Source organism: Struthio camelus, chromosome 30 (genome assembly GCF_040807025.1).
Source record: "Struthio camelus isolate bStrCam1 chromosome 30, bStrCam1.hap1, whole genome shotgun sequence".
Lineage (NCBI taxonomy): Eukaryota > Metazoa > Chordata > Aves > Struthioniformes > Struthionidae > Struthio > Struthio camelus.
The window spans coordinates 3,968,062-3,981,927 of record NC_090971.1 but is presented as its reverse complement, the minus strand read 5'-3'; the positions used below and the strand labels follow the sequence as shown (position 1 = coordinate 3,981,927).

Sequence of the window (13,866 nt, the reverse complement as noted above, 5' to 3'; positions counted from 1 at the left end):
AAGGGGGGGGGGGAAGCAGCAAGAAGCAGAATATTTATACATTTATTTATAATGAAAGTATGGTTCTAATTATTTACAACACGTAGGAAAGAGCGTATGTTTATACAGGTGAGCCAGCAAGGTCCTCCAGTGTGCATAAAGGACACACCTTCCCGTTTCTCAAACTATTACTCCTGTCTTAAAAGTTGACCAGCACCTCTTCACAGTCCCACGCTCCAGTGGATGCACACATCATTGTTCTCAAAAACAAAAAAAAAAAAAGGAAAAAAGAAAGAAAAAAAAGTTCTGCAACAGCCAACAGCCTGCCCTGGCAGGAAAGGCCGTGATGCAGCGCGTGTCCATAAGCAATCCAACAGCTTAATTCAGAGGTTCCACTTCTGTGCTCCAATGCAATAACAACGCTTGCACTCGGGTCTCTGGCAATGTATACACCAGGTTGCTGCATTTCTTTGTTAAACCACCATGAAACAAAACTGGTAGAATCAAATAAGTGAATGAATTAAGAGTGAGAGAATCTTGGGAGAACCTCATGAGAAGTACTTCCATTTGAACTGCTGAATGGAATGAAATGTACAGGGATAATTTGAAAAGATTAAGTACCATGGATAAAGTACCAAGTCCACCTAGGGAGTAGCGGCAAGATGAACTGATTAAAAAAACTGAGCGTTTTTTTTCCCCCCCCCGATGACATTTAGCTAGAACCAAGAGTTATGGAGTTAGTAGAAAACACGTTTAAAAAAAGAAATGCTGAATTACAGGAGATGCTTAAAGTAAAAACAAATTAGGAATTTTAGGAAGCGTGATCCCCAAATTTTTCAAAACTACTGAATGTTCCTTTCTTTGTTGAAAGTCCAAACATTGAATCCGTGGTCAGCATTAGCTCAATGGGACTGCAAACAAGCTGACAGCAGGAACACTGGATAAGATACGAACACCAGATGTATAATGAAGTCAGCATTGCTGGCTCTTTCCGTTTAAGTTATCCTGGAAAGATGGGGAGCACAGGGAGAGACAGGCTTCCCTAGCTTCTCCTTATAGTACTTCCCCCATTTTATAAGGGACTTCCCATGCCAAAATAGTATTTCAAGTATTTCTCATCATTGACAAATCCACCGCAGGAACAAGGATTTAAAAAATAATGGAGCCCTTTCAAGAGGGAATACTGAAGCTTTAGCTTCTGCAAATGTAAAAACAATGCGTATTTGCAAAGTTCATTGTTTAATATACATGCATTATTGCTAGAGGGAAAAAAAAAGACATATGAAAATTGTTCTGTAGCCTTTATGGTGCCATCCAAAATGGCATCTGTTGTTTAGCTCGCTGTTGTGAAGAAGGGTACTGGTATCCCAAACTCCATCCCTGTGAAAAAGTACTTGCATTTTTATGGCCACCATGTTCCTCCTCTTCATCTGATGAATCTCCAGCATATGCCACCAATCCAAACCCCTTTTCTGCAGTTTTCATCTTCTTAGCTTGATGATCTAGGAGGGGAAAACAAAACAACCAAACCCCAAGAAAAAAAAAAAACAAAAAGAAAAAAAAGAAAGAAAAAGAGAGATAAAATTCCCCCAAACAAGTTAATTAAAAAAAAAGTTAATTGTAAATTGTTAGTTGGACACCATTTTGAGGTCACAAGGCCAATGGTCACCCAAGGTCGAAGGCCACACGAAACAGCACCAGCAACAGCACATGTGATCCATCAGAACCATGTAAGAGAACAGAGAAAGAAGAAAGAAACACACAAAAAAGGTAAAGTTAGCAAATGGGTCTAAGCGGTAGCAATTTCACCGTTAAAGAGATAACTATGTAAGAAAAGTAGAAATTTTGTTCAAAAGAAATTTAACAGAAGAGCAATCTCTGGGACCAATACTGCAGAAAAACTAAGGTTAAAACAGACTAACGTGACGGGCCTGCAGACCTAATGTGAAGGCGCTATTCAACTACTAGGAGATGTAGTGATCACGTGTTTCCCTCAAGTTACAAATAATTGATGTATGAAAGCCCTATGAAAGGATGAACTCTAACAACACTTCTGTTGTTTGCAGGCAAGGTGGACATAACTCATGTCTATAAATGCACACCTGAACCGTAACTCCCACAGATGTTCCTTAGTGCCTCTAGAGACAGCCTTCACAATGTAAAGCCACGTGATATCTGTGTTACAAAACAACCCCATGAGATTGTGCCTCAGTGGACTGAGAGGACAAGAATCCCAGTCTTTTCTCCTCCACTTAATCACCTCCTCACATCTTCCATAACAATACTTTTTAAAGTATATAAAGTTTTAAGAGAAGCACCATGTGTGTATAGTCAAAGTGAACACATATGATTTTTTGAGCAGTGGAATATGACCTCTCTTTCACTTAAAAACACACTGTAAAGAAAAAAACCCACCAATTTGTTTAAATCTATGTAAAGATCAGAGCAAACTTGTCAAGTTCGCTTTTCCACATAAATCTGTTTTATTCACTACACTCACCATGGTTGCCTGGTAAAGACCCCGCGCCATTTCTTTCTTCAGATTCCGATTTCATCCCAGTGACAGGAAAAGCTGGTGGAGGCATCAACTGCCTGTTTAAACCAGTGCAAGTACTTATTATTTCTAAAACAAGCATAGAGTCAAAGGTCGTTTTATTTTTAGGCAGTCTGCATTGCTTTACAGTGCAAACAGAAATCAGTCCCTGAGTGGAGTGGTTTAACTTTTAGTTGCTCTCATTGCATTTGGTTTAAAAAAGAAAAAAAAAAAAAATCAGGATGACAGATTAAAAACGGATAAAGGTTGCAGCAAATAGAATGTGTGGTTCCCTTTTATACACAGCATCTCAAAATCTCAAACTTAATGTGCATAGACAAAAACGTGAAATATGGGATAAGGTACAGTTTGAGCTAAAACTCTTGACAGAGTAATCAAGTTACATGATGATCCTTAAGAAACAGTCTCTTAGATGAATTTGGGACATCTATCACTGGCTCTGTAGCTGAATCTCCTTGTTATTGCCAGTTCTCTCATCCCTTAGGGGCTGTAAAAACCACAGGTCAGCTTTGAAAACTCCCCACATGAGTAATAATACAACTTTCATATTTCACCCTACCTCTTATATTTTAAGAAAAGCTTTTCTTCAGAATCAAAGATCCGATCATAATCCTTTCATCACTTACCTGTCCCTCTCTCTCTCCTTTCCTGAGGAACTTGCTGGCTTCGATCCTGCTCCATCGATTTCACTCTGACTGGAGAAGCCTGTACCTAAATTAGTCATATGAATGGGTCCATGCTATGAGCAGAAAAACACACGGCATTAGCAAATCTACAACTATAACATAAGCTATAGCTCCTTAACGATAATGATAGGAAACCCAACTTTTCAGAGTATATTGCCAACTATAGAACAAGTTAAGTAGTTCCTGACTACTTAGCAGCCACCAAAAAAACGTAAGCTGGCTATTAAAGATATGGAAGAAGCTACTAATTGCCAGTTTTAAACAAAATGCTTTGTCCTACTAATACTGAAAAAGCTAATCTGGTGCTCAGGCATGTTTCCAGCTAAGATGGAAGAGACCTCATTGACTAGTCCATCTTCCCAGTAGTTCAGGACAGAGAGCAAGTCAAATTTACGAACTAAGCAGCTACCTCCTCAATCAGCTAATTCTCTATGGTATTTAGACCTTACGCCACAATAAACTCTGCTGAGACACTAATATTACATCTTATATATAGGCAGTTACTTATTTTCTCTAGGCAAATCTTTTACTAAGGGTTTCTGCCTAAGGCCAGTTAGGTAAAATTCCACAACGACAGTTTAGAACGATGAGGTGGAGAGCATGGCAGGGAAGGGGAGCCTGCAGGAAGAGGGAAAGGAACTCCCTTTTACTAATATACAAGTCTGAAGAAAAACTCAAAGTTACTTTATTAAAGAAAATAAACAAAAAAGCCTACAGCTGTATTAAAAAAAAAAAAACCCACCATACACACCACACACACACTTTGGCTATCTAAAAAGCCCAGCCCATTAAAATTAGGCTTCTTGTAATCCTCTCAAGTGCACCCTGCAGGGAAAGGTAGCTGGAAAATCTAGAGGTAACCACTACATTCACTTCCCCCTCCCCAACAAGCCCACTGACAAGGCCCACAAACAAACAAAACCCCCAAATAACCTCCCCCTAAACTAACCATTGACACCCTATTGTCATCTCTTTGGCCTGAAGGGACTGCTTATCTTCATGAAAGAATGCAGGTAAAGAAAGCAAGCTACCAATGAATCAAATAAGGGACTGTTTAAAAACAGTGCATCTGCTCAAAGAAACTGAAGTGTGGTATCTCCAGATTTCTTAACAATTACTACCATCTGCCAAAAGTCTTGCACCTCTGTTTTTAAAAAAAAAAAAAAAAAAAAAAAAAACAAACACTGACGACCCCTCTCTAGCAAAGTTTGGTTTTGGCGTTGGAAGTAAAATTGCTGATTTTATTCCACCTGATATCCCAGCAGTCCTGATTCTCTTTCATCTGGTAGCTCCTCAGTGAAGCGTCTCTTTTGACCTTGGGAGTGGGGCTGGACTTGTGGCTGTGTACCAGCAGGCAAGGTTGTTTTTACTGGGGCAGCAGGAAGAAAAGGACCACTCAGTGGACTCTGGTATGCAGAAGTTAAAAAAAGAAAAAGAAAGAAAAAACAAAGTATAAATTCAATGTGCAGATTCATATATAGCATCAGAATACACATTTAGTTTATAGAATGCTTCCACCTTAAAGCAGTCACTATATGTAATTCAAGCTCATTTTACCTACATAACGGTATCACAGTCAGCAATAACACTTTTCATAAATGAGTGATTTCACCCCAAACATCCTTTATGTTAATAGGTAGCTCAAAAAAATGCAATAAGCAGCAGCCATAGCAGCAATTTAGTTCCTTAGATAATAAGAGCATGAGCAAAGCCATAACCAGAGAAATTGTTTATGCATGCCCAAAAGAAGAATTTCTTGACCTATAACTGCTTTAAGTATTTCATTGTTAGTAAAGAAACAGCTTAGTAAGCTGACAACTATACACCCAAGTAATTTATCTGTGGCACTACCTGGCCAGTGCTGGCTGGAGGCTGTACTTGAGATATTGGATATTGTGTTGGCACAGGTGGAACTCCTGTAGGCAATGTTGTTAAGACTCCCGGTGCCAATGGTACTGCAGGTGGTACTATGCCTGGTACACCATACGGTGGCTGAACCGGTTGTTGAGGAGGGGGAACGACAGGATAACCAGACTGATAACCATTTGAAGGATAATACGATGGCTGAGAAGGTACACTGTTTATAGCAGCAGGTTGTGCAAAGCCTGGTGGGTGGGGGAGGGGGGGAAAGGGAGGGGGTTACTTTCAGTTCAGTTAAATTCACAAAAACGTTAAATTTATTACCAAATGTAAAAGCAATTGTGCTGCTTTTCAATTAAAGGCATAAACAGAAAGACTTCTACATGTCAAGAACTCTACAAAACCTAACTCTAAGTACAGTGCCACAGACAACACAACTCTAAAGACTTGGTTATTGCTAGCGTTTACCTGCTAAAGGTACTGCAGTGGTTATCTGATTCACAAATCGAGAGTATTCAGCATGAACCTACAAAGGATGTTCAAAAATGAGAAAATAAGCATCTATTTACTACATTAACCTTTTGCAGACAAAGGGCACCATATATCCCCATAAAACTTGCCCTAAAAGAGGGCTTTGACTATGGAACATACTACACTCAAGGACACAGTAACAAACTAAACAAGCAAATGAAAGAAAACTCAGAACACAGCCACCAGTCCTGCTGTTCTCTGTGACAAGTTTGTGTAAAATACAATCAATACAGCAGGATGCTTAACTATGCGCAGAGGACATTTTTTTCCATAGGAAAGAGCAGAACGGTAGAGGAATTACTTGAGTAAAAACAAAATATTCAAAAACACAGAGCATCTAAGAGCTTTGAGATATTTTCCAAAGAGATATCGTAGCCTGTGCCAATGCTAAAACAGAATAAAAACCTGTGAGGTAGTCTGTTGTGGTAGCCCATTCGCAGAAGAAAATTTAAGAAATGAAATCTTCATCTGTGCAAGAGATTTTATAAAAATTCTGTGTCAAGTAAAGCAACCTCTTCAGGAAAAATAAAGAGATTGTGGCACTGGACAACGTTTAAAGTTAAAGCAAATAAAGAGGCACAAGGGAATCTATAGCCATCAGGAAAAAGCAGGATTACTTCATGTTCTGGTATAGTCAGACCTTTCCTTTTTCCCCCCGCTCTGCTCAGGAAGTGTTTGCATTTTTTCAAAATTCCACTACCACAGCTTCTGAGAAGCGCTTATTCTACATACAAAAAAAAAAAATCAGACAGCCACATTTAAGAGGAAAAACGTATTGGCAATTCACAGCACATGGAAAGTTCTGCTGTGAGCATAAAAAAAAATTCCCATTCCCCTGGGACATACTAAAGCTATGACAGACTCTGAAGTCTCATATTTGTACAAGTCCAATATGGAAGAGCTACTCACAGTTTGCAAGAGATTCTCACACAACTTTTTAGCAGCTGCCAGACCTTCTGGCTTTGGGTGACTGAAAACACAAAAATCCCTCATAAGCATAAGCGTTTTCACAAAATTTCAGAGCTACTTCTTTCAACAGCAACTCCTTGTCAGATCTTATCCCTTTAATGGGCAATCAGTCACCTCAACAGTACTCTAGTGGCTCTGCAGCTTTTAGCATGACGTAAAAGCAAGTGAAGAATATTTACCTTCTAAATTAAAATTCAAAATAGTCTAAATGCTGCAAGAAACATGCACAGAACAGTGATGTGATTAGCAGAAAGATACCCTTCACATTAACCAAAGCTCAACATCACTACATGTCCAAGGAGAACGCAGCTTTACTGTGCTTCCCCAAAAAAGCAATGTGTTATGATTAAATGGTGTGCATGATCCCTTCCCTCCCTATCTTTATCACTTTAGAAACCGCTACTAAAATAAAAGTTAACTGTTTCATCTGTATTCATTTATCCGGAATTAAGAATTTCCTACACTGAACAAATATTAAGCTACATTCAGGACTGATCATTGGGAATGTTTTTTCCTAACATCTCATACCTGATATAGATGTACATGGGTTCAAAAGCTTCTCTGCCTGATGCTGGTTCTATGCAACCTGAGCCTTTCCCACGAAGAAAGACTTTCGCACCCGTCTCAATCTGAATGTGCTGCAAGTAGGAGCAACCAGGCCCTTCCACCTTTTCTTTCACATTAAATGTAGGTACAGCATGTTCCAGACCAACAAATAATTTGTCCTGAACATAATGCATCTGTAAAAGTTACGGTAAAAGCTTATTATTTCACTCCTAGGATTAGGATATTCATTTCACCAGAGGCTAACTTATTTCTACAGCAGTCAGAACAACTGATGTCGGATGGTGCAGTCAGCCCTTTGCTCTTCTGCAAGTAGGGCTGCTCTCTCCATTCTTTTCCTTTCAGGAGGCTAGTGTTAACAGAGTCTCACTCTTCAGACTCCATCTAATTAGTCCTCCAGTTTTTACTAAGATGCACATAGACTTTTTTTGCATAAACAGCACATTACACATACATTTCGTAATAGATAAATCTTATAATCAGTGTTATTCAGTGAAAGTCACATAAATTAATTACTTACCCCTGACTGAAATGGAGGTTTCTGGCCAACTGCTGGAGACAACTGAGCAATGGGGGCTGGCTGGTGATAGACAGTAACTGTAGCTCCATTGAACGTTGGACTAGAACCTGTGGCAGCTTTCACTACTCCATTAGTAATTATCTCTTTAATTCTGTTAACAGCTCCTAGTTGATAGTACATGAAATCCAATTGTATTTCAGTAAAGAAATACTATTAATTGTTAAAATCTTAGCATTCTTCATAAAAAAAATTCACTGATTAGACTAGCAAACAAATACCGCTCTTTTTGTTAAATAAAATAAATATACTTCATGTAAACACACATGAGATTTCCAGGTGCCCATTTGCGGAAAAACATAGTAATTTTCCAGACAATCATATTAAAAACAAACAAACAGCTGCCCTATCCCCCGCACTGCCAAGCCCCATCCCGTACATCAAGACATGTTAATTTTGAAAGCAAAATTAGCTATAGCAATTGAAGTACGTTCATGCATCAAACAGAAGTGCTGAAGTAAGCAACCATGTTCCCCCCTCCCCCCACCCCCCAAGAAGTGATAACAAACAGTGCCAGATCCAGCCAGTATCTGCTGCCCAGATTAACCAAATTGTAAAGTGATTCAGTCACATTCCCATATTTTGGGGCAGGAGATCTGCTGGCAAAAAGATCGCATCCGCGGGTATGGCCCAAAATTAGCATTCCTGGGTTCGTTCATGTAAGACGGCAACGAGCCTCAGGGTTCTTTCTCCTTACCCTGCCCTGATAAAGTTTAGCCTAATGCATGTGGGTGGGCAGTCCAGCCCACCTATTTTAGCAAATACAAAAAAATGTTTATTTTAACACAGTATGGAATTTACACCTACATAACTGAGTGAGCTAACATATGAAAAACCGCGTGCTGGCAGTGGAAATCATACTAGATACAAGCGGGCAGGCAGCAGCTTCAAAAGATAACTGAGGTCAAACTAGCGAACCGATATGCAAAACAGATGAAAAATTTAAACAGTTTCAGTTTTGCTTTCTTCCAATGGACATAGGAGGTCTCTGCACTCTTAACAGAAACGTAGATATTTCATGAAAAAGATCACCTCTTGAATGTTAAAGGGAAAAATCTCTCTGCCAACACACCTATTGTAATAGAATCTCAGCAGGGCAATGGAGAATAAACTTATATGTAGGAGCTGTACCTGCCCAGTAACTGTGTCCCCTGCCCCCAGCTAGGCATTCCTCGTCAAGAGTTTTAACCTGATGACTTACAGGATGCACTACAGAACATTTTAGACAGTTTTAAGCAGATACCGTAGCAACAATGTTTAAATGGGGTCTGTCATCCACACCCAGATTATTTCTGGTTCAAATGCATACCAGTCATAAAAGAACCCCTTAGTACTACAAAACTTTCTATTTTAAGCATCACAAAATCACAGTTAAAAGCAAAACACCTTGTACACTTACGGTCAACCAGCTCCCGTGTCTGACCCTGGACGTGAAGGTACAGAGGACGATCTCTGTAGAGGAGGGAAACCGCAAATATCGCATTAAATCCACAGAAAACGTACAATAATAGATTCAATTTAATATCACAGCACTCAATAAACAAAGCTCTGCACTGAAGACTAAACTCCCAAAACATTCAAACGATATTTATGTAAATTATGAAGACCCTGATAACTACTAAAGTTATGCCACTGAAAACTATTACTTGCTTGTCCACGTGAAAAGTTAATTACAAGCCTTGCGTCTATGAAGAACTAGCTGGCTTTGCAATTGGAAGGTTGCCCGTTGGCAAAACACACAACAGATTCAGTGGAACATTCAGTACAAAGTAGTTCAGCATAGTCTGATCTGCCACATTTGTTTTTTTTTCCATTTCACTCTACCAATATCATGGAAGTAAGAAAGCAGCTATGCAGTAAACATTATCGTAAACATTAGAAACACGCAGTAGTCAATTCACCCTGTCAGACAAAAGGAACAATGCTTAGGGGAAGAAGAAAAAACAAAATACAAACCCAGGTCCCACTTTTGCTTTCTCTTCTGCAGTCATGAATCTCCCTCGAGTTGAAACAGCTGCTCCACTCAGTCGACTTATCTATAGATAATTTTAAAAGATCTAGTGAAAAACCCAGTGAAATGTTTACCAGTAATTAACAAAAGAACAGTCCAAAAAATTAAACATCTATAAGCAGTTTAACTAAAGTGATAAGAGAATGAAAGGAGTCTGCTAAAGGATACTTGTTACCCTAGTTTACTTTCTCATATGACGTTTTATTAGACAAATGAGTAAAATGCTAAACTTGAAAGAACTAAGCCAGTGCCTTAAGACACATAACGAGTAGTTTCGGAGAAAGAAGAAACAACCGCTGAATACAGTTTACTGCTAGCTCCTTAACTTTACAAACAGGTGCCCATACAGCGCTGACAACCTTGGCAAATCAGACAGATCTTGAACATACCTCATCCTGAGTCTGTCCTCTTGTCAGCAGGTTTCTGCACGTGAGGGGCACATCATTGATTTCCACTTCTGCCACCACAAGGTCATCTTTACTTTTACTTGTAGCCGGACCTTTTCCCAGAGCCTGCAGCTTCAAAGAAGACCGTTGCAAAAGACTACTGGTAGAAAAACTTTGATAAACCATGTAACAAACAAATTGGCCCTGGTAGTCTAAGAGGTGAATATCCTTTTTGGTTCTCTCTTTTCCGCTGTTGACTCCACAAGCTTTACGAATATTAACAGAAAACATTAGTTACATCTGCTGTTTAACAACTTACGTCTTCATAACCTCAAACCCAGACGAAAGCGTTAATGGCTCTATTCTTAGGACGTTTTAACGTAATGACAATTTCTGTTTTATAAGTGGAGAAACAACCAGGTAGAACTAAGCAGAAGTATTGCTCAATTGGATGCCAAGGCATCTCACAGGAATTGCCACCTCTACCAATTTCTCTCAATTTCCCTTACGTATGCATGGGAATCATAACTTCTGTTCAAAGTATAAGCTTTTCCATACTAAGACTTCTTTTTACAACGGCAGAATACTCTGTGCAAGTCTCCAAGCGACATGCAAGAAAAATAATCGCAGAGTCACAGATAACTACAGAAAACATGCAGAAAAGGTGTAGTTAGAACAAAGGCCTTATACCTCGTTTCATGTACGGGTGGCTAGATAGTACTCCCTCCTAAAAATTCTACAATGCTTTTTGGGACATAAACATAAGACAGAGTCCTATAAAAACAGGACTTTCCAGTAACATGCTAGAAGTATTTATCCCCTCTCATAAATATCACGTGAAGCACAGCACTAGTATAAGAACCAGAGGACATGTGTAAATGACCATAATTCTCATGAGTTTTACATGCATTCTATCGCTCCATTCCTTCCGTGCTCTTTTTTAAAAAGAGATCACGTTCATAACACTGCAAGGCTTCTTAATTTCCATTCACCGTCCATCTAAAGTGGTGCTATCATTTAAAAACAAAGAAACACCCACTACTAAGTCACACACGTTAGAAAGGCTATAAAGGTAACTTTGGATACACAACCTACAGAGAACAATTTACGGTGAAAACGCAGCAGAGCATATTTGCCATTCTTATGTCATTTGTGAATAAATTCAATGACCAAATGAGTATTATGCAGATACTACTTCACAAGGCAATCCAATAGGATATGCAGGTCAGGTCAAAGAAAGCATCAGCCCCATCGTTATTACACACATGAAAAAGAACATACAATATGGTATAAAAACATGCTTTTTAGCTTTATATTTGAACTAAATAGGAAGGGAAACTTGAGACAGTCTTCTGATCTTGGTTCTAGCGTGGGCTATTAACATGCAGAAAAACAAGGCCGCTTCTGTTACTGAAACTGGAAAACAGTGGCTTTAAATTAAGATTTCTTTGTTTAGAACTTAAACACATACACCTATCGATGACTGGTTTAACAATGGGCTTCAACGTTTCAAATTGACAATTTTATACCAAAGTTTTTAGATCAGCAGCAGGATTTAGAAAAGATTTCTAAGACGCTTATTACCTTACTAAAGTTCAGTTCGGTTAAGCCTTCTAGAAGAGCAACCAGACTGAACGTACCTTGCAGCTAGGCCGGTATTTTAGGTTATTCAGAAAGCCTTAAGGAAACTTTTCGAATCGTTTCGCCTAAAGCCTAATCTACAAGGCGAAGGTCAGCCTCACGAGGAAACACTCCGAAAAACAAGAGCCGCGCGTCTTCGGGAAACGGGAGGTAACGCAGCCCCCTTCGCCACCCACCTTGTCGGCCGCGCTAGGCGCCGGCTTCAGCTTGCCTTTCGCCATTAACATCGCGTTGATTTTCGCGGCCACCGCCGCGGCTGCATCCAGAGCTCCCGAGGGGGCCGCGGAGCTCTCGGAGCTCGCCACGCCGGAGCCGCCATCTCCGCCGCCCGGGAAAGGGCGCCCGGCGAGCGGCGCCGCGCCCGGTAGAAGAAAGGCCGGAGACGGGCCGGGCTGGTCCCACTTGCTGCGGCGCCTGCGAAACAGAAAGGCCTCAGGCCCCGCCGCCGAGCCCGCGGCGCCTCCGGGCCCACCGCGACCCTCTTCCAAGCCCCGGACCCGGAGCCGCCGCCCCGCCTCACCCGCCAGCGGCCGCGGAGTCGCGCTGCCCTGCGCCGCCCGCCGACATGGCTCCGGCCCGCCTCAGCCGCCGCCGCCGCCGCGCAAGTCCCCAACGTCATTTCCGACCGGGGGAACGCCCCTTCCGGGCGTTGCCGTGGTGACCGCGCTCCGCCCACTGCCAGCGGAGGCCGAGCCCCAGGGCGCGGCCAGGGCGCGGCCAGGGCTCAGCGAGCGGCGCATGCGCAGTGCAGCCCCTCCGCGCTCAGGGCGGGCCCCACGCACTGACGCTGGCAGCCGGCCAGCTGGCGCACGCGCAGCGCCGCCGCCCCGCTCACTGCTGCCCTCCTCCGCTTGCGCCGCGCGGCTGCAGCCGGCCAGCTCGCGCATGCGCGGCGCGCCCCACCCCCGCTCTCGGCTGCCCTCCGGTGGGGACGACCGGCGCGGCGGCGCCGCGCATGCGCAGAGGCGGCGCCGCTCCTCGGTCCTGCTTAGCGGGGGCTTTCGCTGGCAGGCGGGGAAACAGGGCTGCAAAAAAGGATAATTACTTAAGCGCTCTTTTGTTCTGCGTCCCTCCCCGGAGCCCCCTTCCTCCCCCCCCAGCTCGAGCTGTTGCTCTGCGGTGCCGTCGTTTAAGTCAATAATTCATTTTTGCTGCTCTGCCTCCGCGGGACTCGGCTCCTCCGAAACCCCACGGCCGGACCGTTTCCACACACCTCGCCCGTGCACTTTTACGTTCCTGGGTCCCAAAAGCGGCGAGACTTGTCCCCCGTAGCCACCTTGGCCACCCCAGAGCCACCCGCGCCGGCTGGCGGAGCCTGGTGGGGGGGGGGGGGCGCCCATCACCTTGGCCTCAGGCCTCCGCCCGCCCCCGTCTTCGCCCTTCGGCCCGGCCCCGCGGTGCAGGGGCCGAGCCTGGCCCTGGGGAGCTGCTCCCGGGACGGCCGGATTAGGGGTGCGTCAGCCTGCTGGCAGCTGAGAACGGATGCACTCGGCTCACCTCCAGCACCGCGGCCCCCAAGGAGGGACGGCGCCCGGGGTTGGCGGGGGGGGGGGGTGACGCAGCTCTACCCTCGCGGCAGGGGACCGCCGGACACAGGGGCCGCGGCCGCGGCTGAGACCTGACCCGCTCGGTGCACGCGTCCGGGCTAACTCGCAGGCAGCGAGGGCACGGCGACGCCCCGCCACTCCGGCCCCTTCCCCAGCCGGGCGTTTGCAGCCGTAGGGGCGACCCCCCCCGACCCCCCACCCCTCCAGCCAGCCCACGTGCGCAGCTTGGGTCCAAACGTGTCTATTTAATGACTTGCCTCTTTTCTGCAGGGGTTTTTTTTTTTTCCCTTTTTTTTTTTTCTCCTTTTGTACAGTTAAACCAAGGGGAAACGAGAAACGGATTAAAGCCGCCCGCTCCGGGCGCTCCTGCTGGGAGCGAAGCGCCGCGTTTCCTGCGGCGCTGCAAAGCCCCGTCTCCGGCTGCCTTCCCCCCCCCAAAAAAATAATAATAATTATAATAATTTGTACGGTCGGAAGAGCTTTGGCACAGACGCATCCCCCCGCTGGGGGGTTTCCTCGCCCCCCCCCCGGCGCTCCCGCCGCTGGGACACGTCGGCTCCT

At 43.7% G+C, this 13,866-nt stretch overlaps 1 protein-coding gene and 1 non-coding gene across 5 annotated transcripts; both read right to left on the bottom strand.

The window, feature by feature from the left end:
- Positions 1 to 28: 28 nt before the first annotated feature.
- KHDC4 (KH domain containing 4, pre-mRNA splicing factor) lies at positions 29 to 12,432 on the bottom strand. 4 transcript variants are annotated; one of them, XR_011136630.1, is made up of 14 exons: positions 12,279 to 12,432; positions 11,935 to 12,172; positions 10,121 to 10,249; positions 9,677 to 9,756; positions 9,120 to 9,172; positions 7,664 to 7,827; positions 7,108 to 7,319; positions 6,520 to 6,580; positions 5,548 to 5,605; positions 5,071 to 5,324; positions 4,470 to 4,625; positions 3,160 to 3,244; positions 2,480 to 2,571; positions 29 to 1,481 (listed from the first exon to the last, which is right to left on the bottom strand). XR_011136630.1 is itself a non-coding variant. In XM_068922333.1 (14 exons), the coding sequence occupies exons 1-14, from the start codon at positions 12,323 to 12,325 to the stop codon at positions 1,282 to 1,284; spliced, it is 1,857 nt and encodes a 618-aa protein (XP_068778434.1). In that variant the 5' UTR covers positions 12,326 to 12,426; the 3' UTR covers positions 29 to 1,281. The 4 variants fall into 4 exon arrangements, 2 of the variants coding, with proteins under 2 accessions (XP_068778434.1, XP_068778435.1); XR_011136631.1 differs by having other exon boundaries at positions 10,121 to 10,243; positions 12,279 to 12,424; XM_068922333.1 differs by having other exon boundaries at positions 3,160 to 3,272; positions 12,279 to 12,426.
- Positions 7,416 to 7,544, bottom strand: LOC138062980 (small Cajal body-specific RNA 4). Its single transcript, XR_011136661.1, has one exon. It is a non-coding gene; the product is annotated as a small Cajal body-specific RNA 4 (non-coding RNA).
- Positions 12,433 to 13,866: the final 1,434 nt, after the last annotated feature.